The 15,962-nt window shown below is 36.9% G+C and overlaps 1 protein-coding gene across 1 annotated transcript; it reads left to right on the forward strand.

Annotated features, from left to right (window-relative positions):
* The first annotated feature begins 1,985 nt into the window (after positions 1-1,985).
* MEIOC (meiosis specific with coiled-coil domain) lies at positions 1,986-15,529 on the forward strand. The gene is made up of 8 exons (XM_058284346.1): positions 1,986-2,061; positions 2,648-2,782; positions 4,832-4,989; positions 7,901-8,005; positions 9,118-10,990; positions 11,850-11,984; positions 13,194-13,374; positions 13,797-15,529. The coding sequence occupies exons 1-8, from the start codon at positions 2,056-2,058 to the stop codon at positions 14,024-14,026; spliced, it is 2,823 nt and encodes a 940-aa protein (XP_058140329.1). The 5' UTR covers positions 1,986-2,055; the 3' UTR covers positions 14,027-15,529.
* Positions 15,530-15,962: the final 433 nt, after the last annotated feature.

Consider the following 15,962-nt stretch of genomic DNA (forward strand, 5'->3'; position numbering starts at 1 on the left):
AAAAAAGTTAACCTTTAAATACGTTTTGGAGAAGAAAGACTGCATTGTCCACTAATATTTCAAGACAGAATAGGCTAAAATTGTTCCCAGTTCTATAGAAGAGTGATTTTAGATACCTTAAAAATGAAAATAAAATCCAATTGTAAATTCAGATTCATTTAAATATCCCCAAAATAGCAAGTGAAAAAAATGAGTTTTTACTTAAGGTTACCATCATTTTGAATTGGATCAAGAGGGGCATGGAAATGTGACCTTATTACATAAAAATGTCTTTCACAATTGCATCTACATGGAAATATTTAATAAATGGAGAAGGAAGGTCACCATTTCCACCTAAATTTAAATTCAAATGAAGGCAGAGAAGATGTAGAACAATTGTTTCAGTATTTCTAACTCCTCACTTTTTTTTTTAAAGGAGGTACTGGGGATTGAATGAGGGATCTCATACATGCAAAGCAGACACATCAACCACTGAGCTACACCTGCTCCCAGCCCTCTCACTTTAAGGTTTGTAAATGTCCTTGTGTAACACTGAGAAACCAACCCTATATCATCATCAACACACACGTTCAAAATAGGATCTTCCAAAAAAGAAACCCAGGAGCTGAGAGGAAGAACCACACGCTAAATACTTGCTCGGCTCCATAACTAAAATGTTCCCTTCGCTACTTACTTGTAGTCACTTGAGTTCAATGTAGTGCTATTTCCTAAAAATTTTCATTTCCAAAACAAGACAATATACTCTCAAAGCAAATGGTGAATGAGCTCCACCTCAGCAACATAAACAGTGAGGGGGAAAAAAATGTAATTAAGTGGGCATACCCATTTTACCTCGTCAGCTTTTTAAAATCAGAGCTGCAGTAACGATTAGGCCAATCTGAGTCAACAAAACTGGTCCTACACCGGCCTGTATCCATTCGTGCCTAAGTTAAGAAACATCTTCCACTTAACGGACTTTATCTAGTTTCTCAATTTTTTATTTTAAATAAAAACACTCTAAAGATGTTCGTTGTGTTTACTTTGATCATCGTCAATATTTAAATGCACACAGCATTCTTTCTTAGCATTGGAGACAAAACCTGCATTTCTCTGAGACTGTCACACCCCCAAACCGGACTGCCGCTGTAAATGGCTGTCCAGTGCCAGTTTCAAATAGCCTATCGTAAATAAGGGTCAGAGTGAGCTTTATTCAAGAGTAACATTACAAATAAATAAATAAAATAAAATAAAATATAACAACACCAAACAACACCCCAGTGAAGCCTGAGGCCTAGTAGGGAGGCTCTCTCTCAGAAGGGGATCTCCCAACGACATACAACTCCGTAAGGGGTTCCTCACCCTTGGAAAACAGGCACATGTTCTATTATTCTCTTGGCGGGTCCAAAGAATTCTGGGATTTAGGGAGGGGTCGTCTGAGGGACAAAAATGAAATGTTGGTTGGCACAGGGTGCACCCTGGACGGGTTTACGATTAGCAGCCAGTTGCTGAGTGATTTCTCAAATCTTCCAACCACCTCGATCACTTCTCCTACCGGGTAGGCCGGAGCTCCTTCCCTTCGTTCCACGCCCCTCCCTGCCGAGACCTATTAGCCAATCACAGGGCTAGTGCTTGCCAGTCTGGCCCAATCCAGAGCACTCTTACTTTGAGCGGGAAAAACTCAGAAGCTGTGGGTGAGCGAGGTGCACCAACCGCCCCTTCTCGGCCTTGTCTCTGGGGATAAGGGGCACTGAAGGCGGTCGCCTATTGGTTGCGCAGCAGTCCAATAAGGGGGTGCGAAGCGAGGGGCGGGCCTCCCAGGAGGGAGGGGGCAGGCCGGTGCCGGGTCGCGTGCTGGGTCGCGAGGCGGTGGGGTAGGCAATGTAACGGCCTCTCCCCCGCCCCTCCCTCCCCGCTCCAGCCCCCCTCCTTACAGACCAGCTCCAGGCAGCGCCTGGGGCAGCGGCGGCAGCGGCGGCAGAGGCGGGGTGCGGGCTGAGGGAGCAGGGCCTCGACGCCCCCCCCTCACCCCCGTACCCCAGGAGCTGTACCTAGTCCAGGAGGGGCTGGGGGGGCCCCATGGAGGTGAGAAGCGGAGACACCCTGCCAATCCCCTCACCCTCCTCGCCCCTCAGGTCTGAGGAAGGGACAGAGGTAACCGGTGGGGATGGTCAGGGTTCGGGTGGCGGCCAGGCTTGGAGGATGGCGACGGTGAGGAGAGGCTGAGGAGCAGGCGCGTCGCCAGGCGCAGTCCTGTGAGGAGGTCTGGGCCGGGCGGGAAAGGACGGGTTGCTGGTGAGAAGTCCGACGGGGCGCCCTAGCCGCGCCGCGGGGGCGGGCGGGGGTCGCGGCGACACGTCGGCCCTGGGCGGGGGATCGCGGGTCGGGCTGAGAGGCCGGGCCGGGCGGGGGTCTCCACGACGCCCGGGCTGTCGCCGCCTCCCTCACGTCGGGTGGCGGCCGCGCTGAGGCGATGGCCGGCGGCGTGGGCCTGTCAGGGTCGCCTCGCAGGCGGCCGGAGGAAGAGGAGGGAACCCCGGGCCCTCGAGTGTGCTGAGAAGAATCGGAGTGAGGTACTCCAGCAGGCGAGGCGGAGCCCTCACCTGGCGGTTTCGGTCCTAGCTTCGCACGGCGTGACGTCTCTCCGCTTCCCTATGCCTGTTTTGTGCAGCCGAAAGTAGCGTTCCGCGGAGGTGCCAATCGCTGCTGGAACCTCAGCGCCGACGCCGGCAGCAGGTTAACAGATGTGTTCAACAGCGGGATGTTGACCGGCTCCACTTCCTTCTATGATGGCTACAAATCGCAGGTTCATTAATAAACTCAACCTTTGTGAGAGGCTTTATTCTAAATCAAATTCATCCACCCACGCCAATTCACATAGGTGTTTAAATTGCTTCACGGTTAGGACCAGAAAGCCTGTGGCAGCATTTTAATAATACAGGGTTTGCAGAATACATACTTTGCTTTGAAAACAATTTAAGGAATAAGGTTTTCCATTGACTCTTGCTTCCACCTTGTCCTCAGCATAATGTGACGCCAGAAATGTAAGAAAATCCGCATTTATTTAGTAAGACCACAAAATACTTTTTCTTTAAAGCACTTATGCAAATCAGTATGAACATACTTTTGATCATTTAAAATTAGTGAAATTTTTCATCACTCCTTTATTCTCTGGTTTTAACAAAGTCTCTACCTTTACCTCACTGGAAACAGTTTTTATTAATCATATAAAATTAGGCATTGGGTAACTTAAGTCATTTTCATTGGAAATTATTTAGCCAGAAGATGATGTTGGTATTATTAAACTTGGAGTTATAACAATATCCTAAAATAATTTTATTTTTTATTTTATTTTATCCACATTATAATCTTGATTGTAACATTTGGTATAGCATTATGCCCACTGTACTGATGAGAAACTGAGGTTCAGGGAGCTTGATTTGTGCCCTAAGTGTAGCAGAGCTCATTTGGAACCCAAGTCTTTTCACTCCCAAGAAAACTTACTTGGATTTAATTTCATTTGGTTGTTCAAAGTATATAAAGGATATGAGTGATACATTTTGCAGTTATCCAGACTAATTGGTATGCCCACCCCAAGTATTTTCATATTTAATTTCCATAAATATAGTAACTGAAAAGGTTTCAAGGATAATTATGTTGGTAGCCACCAAATTACTTTAGTTGCTTGTTTTACCTAGAATACTAAATTTAAATCTAAAATTTTTAAAAAGGACTTAACTTTACTACCACTCAAAATCGTATTTTAAAATACATCATATAGTTGAAAGATACTCCCAAAATATATTCTATTTCAAATACTGTTTACCTCATTTGATATTACACAATCTGAAATGCCCCCCTGGTTTAAGCAACTGTTTCAAAAAGATGAACAATTTTTGTGTCATTTGAATATTTCACACCTAAAAGAATTTTGATGGGCATAGGATAAAAACTTAAGAACTAAAGAAATAAAATTATGAGACATTCTAAAGATAGAAGCCTGTGTAAAAGTCGTTGCTAACAGAAATTCTGAAAAAGCTGTTTTTAATGGCACTTTCAGCAAAATCACTTCTGTGCCTCAGTTTCCCGAACTTCAAAAATAGTGATCATAATATAAGCTATGAACAGGAAAGTTATACTTTATATATATATATTTTAAGTTGTTATCATAGCCAGGATTTAAACAAATGGCCCTAGACAGGGAAAAAGAAGGCCCAGAGTTTTGGTTTTAAATTTGTTACCTATTGACTCAGTAACTAGGAGCCTGTTTCCTCATAATTTAAAAAATAGAGGTTATACCTCTGTCACAAGTTGACCAAATACAGTAATTGCACGTGGAATTTCTTTGAAAATTGCAAAATGGTACATAAACGTATATTAACTTCTTTTCGTATGCAGATTGTGAGTAATAAGACTGAGTTTAATATATGGTTTATTAAAAATAACATAGCCAGTGACTGTATAATGTTCATATGTTCAAAAAATTTAAAACACAATAATTATAGACATTTTATACTAGGAGTCAGGAAACAATATGGGCCAGGGGCCAAACTGCCCAGTGCCTGCTTTCATAATAAAGTTTTATTGGAACACACCCATTTGCTTACATTCTTGTTTCCACAGAGACCATAATGGCCTGCAAAGCCTAAAATATTTAGTATCTGGCCCTTTACAAAAAAAAATTTGCCAACCCCTGGAGTAGAATGCACTCAAAAAGCTAAGTTTAGATTTGAATAAGTGATTCCCAGCTCTTACTAGTGCATTATTTCCTCTCATTTTTTATTATTTTGCTATATTCTGTCATAAATGAAGTTTTGATGTATCTGATATTTGAACATTTCTTATATAATTGCAGAGTGATGACAACGTAGACCTAAGGCAGACCTATACTCCACTTTCTACATCAACAGAATATTCAAGTTCTGTAGATTCTTCACTTTTCTATGCACCATGGTCTACTTATGGAGATGATATTAAACAACCTTCTAATTCTCAGATCAATGTAAAGAACAGGTAAATTAATAAATTAGACTTCTCTCAGGCTAAATGGGGTATTTTTAAGTTTCATTACATAGGAACCAAGGAGCATTAACTCTTTGTTCCTGTATCAGCATTTTTTTTTTAAAGATTTATTTATTTATTTATTTAATTCCCCCCCCCTCCCCTGGTTGTCTGTTCTTGGTGTCTTTTTGCTGCGTCTTGTTTCTTTGTCCGCTTCTGTTGTCGTCAGCGGCACGGGAAGTGTGGGCGGCGCCATTCCTGGGCAGGCTGCTCTTTCTTTTCACGCTGGGCCGCTCTCCTCACGGGCGCACTCCTTGCGCGTGGGGCTCCCCCACGCGGGGGACACCCTTGCGTGGCAAGGCACTCCTTGCGCGCATCAGCACTGCGCATGGGCCAGCTCCACACGGGTCAAGGAGGCCCGGGGTTTGAACCGCGGACCTCCCATATGGTAGACGGACGCCCTAACCACTGGGCCAAAGTCCATTTCCCTGTATCAGCATTTTAATGTTGTAGTATAATTTTATGTTTACCAAACTTTTAGGAAGGCCTAAACTGTGTTTAATTATTTGCTTATAATTTTTAACTTATTACTTTCTTATCCTTTAGAGGAAAGCCTAGTGAAAAACTCTCAAGAAGTTCCTCTTTCTAAAGATAACACTTAAATGAGTTACAACATTTAAATCTATTTTTCATCCAATTCTAACTTTTCAGTAGTTTTCCTTTGCATGTTCACAGCAAATAGGGTTTTATTAAACATAAGATACTTTTAATTATTTTTAAATTATTTAAATTATTTTTCTATTCAATTCCAAAAATAATGACATACTGTATGCCAGATGCTCTCCTGATGGAGGTCTACAATTAACATGACAAACATCCCTGCCTTTATAGATCTTAGTATGATGGTGATGATTTCGATGACATGCCAGGCACTGCAAATATAGTGAGGGCTACAAAAGACGAAGTGTAAGATATTACGGGAGTCTGTTGCAAAGAGAAGCCTATGGGAGTGACATCTACTGTTATTTTATTTTAAAAAGAATTTGGTAATTGCCTTTTCTATTTCTGTAAAGGAGGCTATTGGAATTTTTTTTTTAAAGATTTATTTTATTTATTTATTTCTCCCCACCCCCTTGTTTTTCACCTGCTGAGTCTGTTCGTCTTCCTTGTTTCTTTAGGAGGCACTGGGAGCCAAACCCAGTACCTCCAATGTATCTTAAGCCACCTTCGCTCCCTGCGTTATTGTGTCTCTCATTCTGTTTTTCCTCCCCATGTCTCTTGTTGTGTCATCTTGTTACATCAGCATGCCACGCCTGCCTGTTACATCAGTTCATTCTCTTTAGGAAGCACCAGGAACCTCTGTTCTCTGCTTTTTTGGGTCTCCATTTATTTTATTTTATTTTTGTGTCTCTTGTCTTAGCTTGCTATGCCTGCCCATTGCACCAGCTCGCTGTCTTCTTTAGCAGGCACCAGGATCCAAACCAGCAACCTCCTGTGGTAGGCAGGAGCCCAGTTGTCTGAGCCACATCCACTTCCCTACCTTTATTTTTAATTATATATAAGGGAGCTGTTGATAGAGGCTGAGGTGTCTTTATTTTAACCTAGAGACAGAGTTATTCATTGAATCATACTAATTTTTAAATGCTACATTTTTAAAAGTCTTGGTAAATTCTCAATAATAATGATTTTAATAGAAAGACTGTGTAATACAATAATACAAAATAGTTTCAAAAATCAAATGAAAAATCTTTTTTAATTGAAACATGCTCACAGAAAAAATTCATACTTTACAGAAATATATATCAAGGAAACTGAAAATATATCTTAATCTTCCTTCTTCTCCTGCCCCCGGGCCAACATCAGCTGTTAACAGTTTTTGGTATATGTTTTATTGGTTATTTTTCTAGATAGAGAGTAACAACTTAAAAATTTTTGTATTGAGTTTTTATGAAATAATTTAATGTAGTAGAAAAAGCATTAGACTTTTTGTTCAGCAAGTATATAGTAAAGTTGGCAAAATACAAGTTTCTTTATATAGTCAAATGATCGTTCGTTCAACAGACAACTGAATGATTACTAATGCCTGCCTTTTCTGTGTTAGGAAGATCAATTAAATGTTTTGAATGTTAAATAAATATAAAGTATTATTTCTAAAATGTCGTAACAAAAAAAAATGTCGTAACACTGAAATGTTGGAAAGTATAAAACATGAAAAAGTGAAAAGTTACAATTTTAAAAAACATGTTATTTATTTCTGGGTAGAAATTACACAAAAAAAAAAATCCATAGGAGGTAAAGTGCCAATTTTTCATCTCCTTGTGGTTTTTACATTTTGTATTATTGTTAGACTGTTTTAGCCACTAGATAGGATTTTGGGTACATGGAATTCCAGTCACTTTGGTATGGATTTAGGGATAGCTCCCCAAATCTGTTATATTGCTATTGTATCTAGATGACCATCTCACATTCCACTTTTTGGCTTAATATTTAGTATAAATATATATACAGAAAAAGAGCAGAGCAGCAGGTTTATATGGTTTTCAAATCACAAACGAACAAGAGGTGTTAATGAAATGATGTGTGACTAGGACCAGACATGCTTTCAGGAGCAGCTAAGGTACCAAGCATGGCTACATTAAAAGTCAGAGATTTACATCTTGGGCAGCTAAAATGAATACAGCATTTGTGGAGAAATAAGATGTAAGCATACATTGTGAACTAGACATATGATTTGAAATGAAGGAGAAATATTTGTGTAGGATAGACACTTGTGTTCATGACTCCTCTATTTGAAATAATGATGTAGATTCAGTCCAAATATTTTATAGTAAAATAATGGTAGGATGAGTCTGGAAATTTACATCAAAATATTGTATTTCAATATGAATAAAATAATTTATAGGTGGTATTCATTTATTTTTAGGATTCAAACTGAAAGAAATGACTATGGCAGTGAAACAGACTTATATGGACTTGTATCTAACATTTTGGAAGAACAAGATAAGTCACAGACGTATTTTGCCGAGGGGTTAGTATATTATATAAGCTATATAGTGTTTAGTAAACTTTTAAATATACTAGATTACCCCATTTATTACTTTTAAAAAAACTGAAGTGAAATTCATCTAACATAAAATTAGCCATTTTAAAGTGAACAATATAATGGCATTTAGTACATTACAATGTTGTGCAACCACCATCTCCATCTAGTTTCGAAATATTTTCATCACTACAAAAGGAAACCCTGTACCCATTAAGCAGTTACTCCCTATTGTGCCCTCTCCCCAACCTCAGGCAAACCCCAATTTGTTTTCTGTCCATTGTTTATTAACTTTTATTTTTACTTAATAGAGGACTAGCTGGCAGCAGGGATATTAATTCAAATATTTATTTCTAGGAGCCTTGATTTTGCTGAAGTACTTGCCATACAATTGAAAGTTTCAGTCTTAAGATTTTATTTGCAATTAAGAACTTTTCATTTGGAAAATTCAGAGCTATTTCCCTTAAGTTCATGAGGTAAATTTTGGCTTAAAGAGTGTAAATTCCAAGGAGCTTTTATACATAAATCCCAAAGACTAAAACTATCGTTACTGCTGTGCAGAAATGCATATGGATTTTACTCATGTGGTAAAAAAATTTTTTAATTCTTTTGTTTTTGGGTATGGAAACCATATCCAAACGCCCTGTTTCATAAATAGGGAAGTATGCAGTACATGGGTAAGCAATTAAAATATTTTAATTCCAAAAATAGTCTAAGCAGAACACATTTTTTATTTTTAAAAAACTGTGATTGACCCCAGTTATATAATAATCTGATCAAAGGGAAAATGTATTTTGTTCTCTAACCATAAAACAATCTAAGACCATATAATTACCAGCCTTAGGCCCTAGTTAATGCCTTTGGGAAAATATAGTGAAGACATATTAAAGTTAAAATGCATATTTATGTAGCATATAGCACATTTTAAGCGATAGAAAATTATTTAGAGCTTAGAGTAGCTTATAAGACAAGATAGGAAAGGATTATAGAATGGTGAGGTGGGGCAAGATGAATGTTTTGAACACCTTTCCTACCTTCCCTGCTGAGAAAATAAATTTTTTAAACCCAACTTGTAATTATGATGTATTTACTTGTTCTAGGACCTGCTCCTCCAATTTAAAGTCAGTTTGGCCAATGAACACAAGCAGATTTGCAGATCACCATGACCTCTTAACAGAAACCAAAAGGCCAATAGATACAGCCATCTCTCAGCAAGCTTTTTATAGTGGTGAATCTGTGTCAGCAGTGGAAAAGCAATACCTGCATAATAGTAATCTCGCACCACAACAAAAAATAGATGAACTTTATCATGGATTTACTGGTTTAGACCTCGAAGAACAATGGATGTACCCTTCACGAAGTGATCATTCTAACTGCTATAATATTCAGACAAATGAAACAGCTAAGACAACATTCCAGGAATATCCATTTATCAAAAACTGTTTTACGCCTCAGTCTGGTCTGTCTGACATCATGAAAGAATCAGGAGTTGATACTTACCCTTATGGGAGAGAGAAAATATGTGCTAAAGGTTTTGAAGCACCATTACAACAAAAAAGGGCAGAGATGTTCCTTTCCCAATTTAATAGATACAATGAAAATGCAGACTACTGTAGATACCCAGAATATGCTCATCCTAATAAGGCTAAGCTTAATAAGTGTTCAAATTTTAGTGTCCAAGACAGTAAAAAATTAGTCAATGGCACACCTGAAACACCAACTGTAGAAGCAGACACCTACACAAAGTTATTTCAGGTTAAACCAACAAGTCAGAAAAAAATGGAGGAGACAATACCTGACCAGCAGAATTTCACATTTCCAAAAACTACACCACATCTTACAGAAAAGCAGTTTGCAAAGGAAGCAGTGTTTACTGCTGATTTTGGCTTAAAATCAGAGTATGGACTAAAACCTCACACTGCTTGTCCAGCTAATAATGATTTTGCTAATGTCACAGAAAAGCAGCAGTTTGCTAAGCCTGATCCCCCAAATTCTGAGTATTTTAAATCAGTGAGTTTGTTATCCAATGCAGCAACATCTTCAGGAGGTATTAACTTAAACAGACCAACTTGGATGAATGTTCAAACAAAAAGTAACACTCCTATTCCTTATCGAAATCAAGGTAACTTGATGAAATTAAATAGTCATTTAAGTACAGCTTCAAAAGGTTCTAACCATTCTTCAGATTTCCCCCAACTATCATCCACAAATTTAACCCCAAATAGCAACTTATTTCAAAAATATTGCCTAGAAAACCCTTCAGCATTTTCTAGTTTTGATTTCAGTTACAGTGGTGCAGAAAGAATTCAATCTGTCAATCACATGGAAGGACTGACAAAGACTGGAGAAGAAAATCTCTTTGAATCAGTTACTGATAAAAAAATAAAGCAGCCAAATGGATTTTGTGATAACTATTCAGCCCAGCACTATGGGATCATTGAAAATGTGAACAAACATAATTTTCAAGCTAAGCCCCAAAGTGGACATTATGATCCTGAGGAAGGTCCAAAGCATTTGGATGCCTTGTCTCAAAATACATACCAAGATCTGTTGGAGTCACAGGGTCATTTTAATAGCCACAGACAGGGAAGTGGAGACAACAATATTAATAGTCGTGTGAATCGCACACAGGCATCGTGTTTTTCTAATAATTATATGATGGGAGATTTAAGGCATAATCAGAGTTTTCAACAACTTGGTTCAAATGGGTTTCCCCTAAGATCTACCCTCCCATTTGGCCATTCTATTGTTCCACTTTTGGATTCCTATGATTTGTTTTCTTATGATGACTTAAGCCATTTATATCCTTATTTTAATGATACGATGTATGGTGATAATTCCTTTTCTGGTTTTGTGCCAACTTTTGGATTTCAAAGACCAATTAAAACCCGTAGTGGACCAGCCAGTGAACTTCATATTCGTCTAGAAGAGTGCTATGAACAGTGGAGAGCATTAGAAAAGGAGAGGAAAAAGGTAACAAAGCAATCCATTTAGGAGTAACTTGGTATGTCCTACCTGCCTGTCTTCATTATGTTTACTTGAGTAGTTTAGCAGTATTTGCCTTATTTTTTTTTCTTTAAGATTTATTTATTTCTCACACCCCCCGCCTCCCATTGTCTGCTCTCTGTGTCCATTCGCTGTGTGTTCTGTTTCCGCCTGCATTTTTTGTCAGGCGTCACAGGGAATCTATGTCTCTTTTTTGTTGTGTCATCTTGCTGCGTCAGCTCTCTGTGTACAGCGCCACTCCTGGGCAGGCTGCACTTTTTTCACCCTGGACGGCTCTTATGTGGCATACTCCTTGCACATGGGGTGCCCCTATGAGGGGGCACCCCTGAATGGCAGGGTACTCCTTGCGCGCAGCAGCACTGTACGTGGGCCAGCTCACCACAAGGGTCAGGAGGCCCTGCGGATTAAACCCTGGACTCTCCATATGGTAGATGGATGCCAGTTGAGCCACATCTGCTTCCCATTTGCTTTATTTCTAAGCTGAATTCTTCTATACTGTACAGTACTCATTAAGTCCATGACTACAAGGTATTAACTAGATGATTTAAAGACAAAAAAAAGAAAGCTTGATGTTTTAAAAAAATGTTATTTATACTCTAATTTTTTTAAAAGTAGGCTTTTTTCTTAATGGGTTAAAAATTTATTTTTTATATGCCTTAAGTATGACAGAAAAATACTGTGGTTTATATTCATTGCCTTACACCAAAACAAATTTTATTTTAAAGGGGGTATTTTCAATTTATTTCTTAGGTCTATGGGAAGTATTATTCACCATTGAATCATATTTAGAAAATTCAGGATCTAAACATTATATAATTTTTTACAGACTGAATTGGCCCTTGCCAAGAATTACCCAGGAAAAAAAGTATCAAGTACTAACAATACTCCAATTCCAAGGCTGACATCCAACCCCTCTAGAGTTGATCGCTTAATTGTGGATGAACTTCGAGAACAAGCCAGAGTAAGCTGTAAAAATAGCCAATGGTGGATTTTTAAATTGCTTGATAAAAATTTAAAACATTTCAGCAAGTTAAAGCTCTGAAGGATTTTAAGATCACATTTACATGTAACTCTTTGAGATATATTCTTTCCCCATATTTGGTCCTAGGACTATGACTAATATTTAGAAAAGGGAAAATAGCACCACTCAATCATTTAAAAAGTAGTTTCAGTAATTAAACAGTTCCTCTTTCAAATCCAAATTAGCAACAGAGCTAATCCTCAATGGAATTTTTTAAAAGTAAAACCCATTTAAAATATTGATAGGGAAGTCCCATTTCTTAGTCACAAAGATTTGTTTTCTAGCTTGATGAGCAAGTTGTGCTTGTATTATATGAGATGGTAAGTTAACCAGGAATTACCATATTTATTTTATTGCTTATTTACTCCTGAATCATCAATAAGCATTAACTATATCCAGAAATGTATTAAAAACTGATAAATTAGAGTATGAAAACTGATAAACTAGAGTATGTAGGTATGCATAATTTAAATAATAGCTTTACTATGGATAAGTGTTATATCACTTCAAATCAAATCTTGTAAAGAATCCTGATATTAAGCCATTTTGTAATTTAACAAAGAATTATTCCTATTAGCTCCTCTGTAATTTCAGAATTCTCTAAGCAACTTTAATAGAGTACACTTTTTTTTTTTTACCTTTTTAAAAAATTTACACTATTTTACAAATTTGATAAAGATGTCTGGGAAAAAGTGTGTAGCAAAGCACGGTATTTCTATGATTGACTAAAAGCTATTAAATGGTTTTCCTCATTTTGGCTTGTTTTTTTTTCCCATAGATTACAATGCCTTCTAATACTGCTGTATTTTGAGGCTATTCTCTTATTTGCCAAAAAACAATATTGAATCTTACATTTGCACTTTCTATTAATGACATGGAAATGCTTGAATGTTTGACTTTTTCATTGTTACATATTCTCAGTAATGAACTACCTGAAAGCTTTTAGATTTAATGTACACAAATAGATAAAAAAGCCTGACTTTCCATTTTTGTTTTCCTCCACCATTGTGGCCAGGATACAAGTAAGCATTCACATATTTACTGAATGAATGTTCCTGCTCTCATCTCTATTCTGCTTCATTGAAGATTTGTTTAATGGCAGGGCAATGTGGTTACATGCCTTAACAAATTTTAAACTATTTCCCTCAGGTTGTGACTTTACTAGGCAAAATGGAACGTCTTCGAAGCTCTCCCCTTCATGCCAATATCTCTACTGCTCTTGATAGACACTTGGAGTCCATTCACATTGTACAGTCACGTAGAAAGGATGAAATTGTAAATGCTTCAAATCGGCAAAGGCAAGGAGTTCCTAGATGCCAAGATGACAGAGGTACAAGTATTACTGCATAAGGCAATGCAATAAATTGAGTGTTGGTAAAATTAGATTCTGAGATTAAGTGTTTGAATTTCTAAAATTTACACTTTAATAAAGTGGTAAATAATCTCCACATTATTTAATCCAAGAGTACTTTGATCTAGTTTGTTAACTTTGTTTATTTAATTATAGTAACTCTGTTTTAAGACATGGACTGTGTTCTACCCAAAGCATGGACATTATCACAGAAGTCAGAAAAAGTATCAAACTTTTTTTTTACTGCTTTTTACTTTAGCTCAATCCACCGCCATCCTTCTTTTATAAAAATAGTAGTGTTTGGTTAGTTAGTGGCAACAGCATTGGGCTTTGTAAGAGGTAAGGGATTCTTAAATGGTATCTAAGATGAACTGAGCCTAGCCTGAATGTTTCTTTTACAGATGTTTTTGCCCTTGCTTCAGCAATTAAAGAGATGTGTGTAGCTACTCGGAAAGCACGCACTACCCTGTGGTGTGCACTGCAGATGACCTTGCCAAAAACAGTCAGCACAGCTGGCCAAGCAGATGTGGAAAAGGCTTTACAAGATATAGTAAACTGTGAAGATAAAGTCCATGAAAGCATAAATAGTAGCAATCCAATGAACCAGAGAGGTGAAGTAAACAAACATTAAGGAAATGCAGAAAGAAGAATAAAAGCTGATAAGTAATGTATCAAGACATGCTAAAAAATTTTAATGAACTTGTCAAACTTGAAAATTTTAGTACATTAATTTTCTTTCAGATTTAAAGTTAATACCTTAATGAAGTCTAACTTCTATTTAAAAATCTTCTATTTGGAATGAATCAGATATAGTTTAAAGCGAACTCAGAGGTAAAGTAGACTACCTTAGGAGTTCTGAGTAGTCAAAGCTAACAAGTTTAAGTAAATTAAATATTTCCTAACAGCTAAAGTATTGCTTGAACCCATTCTGCAGTGCAGGTAAATACAAATGTGAAATTCTTCTAGGAGATAAGTTTCATTTAGGTCTGCCTTAGTAAGTATAATTCCAAATAATGAATCTAAGTGACTATAACCCAAATATGGCTACAGTCTAGTAGCCAAGACAAGTTTTGATTGTGATATAAAAGTGTTTTCCTTATAAAACTGGATAATACCTAGGAAACGAAGGAAAATAAGGATAAACCCAACATTCATGTAAAAATTTAATATTTAAAATACTACCATATTTATAAATTTGAAATCTTAGTGCCGAATATATGGAGGGAAATGCATCTGATTCTCCTAAATTAGTGATAAAAGTGCCAGTGTAAAAACCATGCAAGTTACTGAATATAAAACCTGTTCAAATCATTTTTGTACATTCTTTAAAATTTAATTATACTATCAATTATAAATATTTCCAATTTTAAAGTATTTAAATTGAATCAAAATAAAACATTTCCTTTTTCTAGATCTTATAGACTTGATGCACAGTAACAAAAATAATGACTATTGTTTTAATACCCTTAGTTTGCTGACTTTTATGAGGGTATCACGAAGTTCTAAAATGTATTTTTTTAAGGTTAATCTTCAACTAGTTTAGTTTGCAATTGGTTAGTGTATATTTTGTGTAGTTGTGTTCATTAGTTTGCTTCTGTATTTTTTTTAAGACCTCTTGAAAGCTTGGGCTGTTTCTCATCATTTAATATCTTCGAATGGAACCCGAATAATTTATTCATTAATATGAAATGTTGGTATTATGTGACTCAGAAGATCTTGGGTTTTAACAATTCTAGCATGAGTTAAACTATAATATAATGTACTGATGAAATTTAATTGAACTATCCTTTACTAGCAACACTAATGTTTTAAATATTGGTGATTTTCCTAGTTTTAGAAATCCTGGTATTAAAAAAAAGAGTGTAATCACACCACATAAATTTTCTTTAGATGATGTGCGGAAGAAACTGATTGAGAATGCAGGAGTAACTGTAGGGAAAAACATTTTGATCACTGATATGCCTTAGAACTACCCAAATGAATTACATTGAGGGTAGCTAAATAAAATGGATCACCCCACCACAGTCACTGCATAGAAAGTGGTTAAGTTTGAGATAAGATATGTTGGATGTTATGAAAACAAATATTGTACTGAATTTAGTCTGTCAGGTAAAAAATAAATTTGTTGAAAATACTTGGTATCATTTTTTACATGCCTGTATTTGTTTCTAACCTTGAGTCACTCATGTCCAAAAAACAATCAAATTTCATTTACCTGGTAAGAATTGGAACTAAGTTTTAATTTCATTATTAACACATTAATACTAATGCTGGTAGATTGAAACCATATCCTTGGGTCTAATTTGACCTCCTTCAAGGATGTAAATTTTGCTCTGCCTTTATCCTTGCAATCTAAGGATATCAGAATAAAAATTCTGGGGAAGCATTTATATGAAGTGATCAGAAATGAATACCAATCTATTAACAAAAACTAACACAAATTTGAAATTGTTAATCTCAAAATCACTTGTCACCCAAAAGATAATTCTTAAATTAGTTGGCTTAGCCCTTTCTAAGGTGTACCCTCTGAAGGATGATTCTTACATATTGCACTTACAAATTATAAC

This window comes from Dasypus novemcinctus, chromosome 21 (assembly GCF_030445035.2).
Source record: "Dasypus novemcinctus isolate mDasNov1 chromosome 21, mDasNov1.1.hap2, whole genome shotgun sequence".
NCBI lineage: Eukaryota > Metazoa > Chordata > Mammalia > Cingulata > Dasypodidae > Dasypus > Dasypus novemcinctus.

Excerpts from the sequence above, each read along its gene's own strand:
- MEIOC (XM_058284346.1), top strand. Across the intron at positions 2,783-4,831 it reads ATGATGGCTACAAATCGCAG|AGTGATGACAACGTAGACCT; the intron begins GTTCATTAATAA and ends ATATAATTGCAG. Across the intron at positions 4,990-7,900 it reads CAGATCAATGTAAAGAACAG|GATTCAAACTGAAAGAAATG; the intron begins GTAAATTAATAA and ends ATTTATTTTTAG.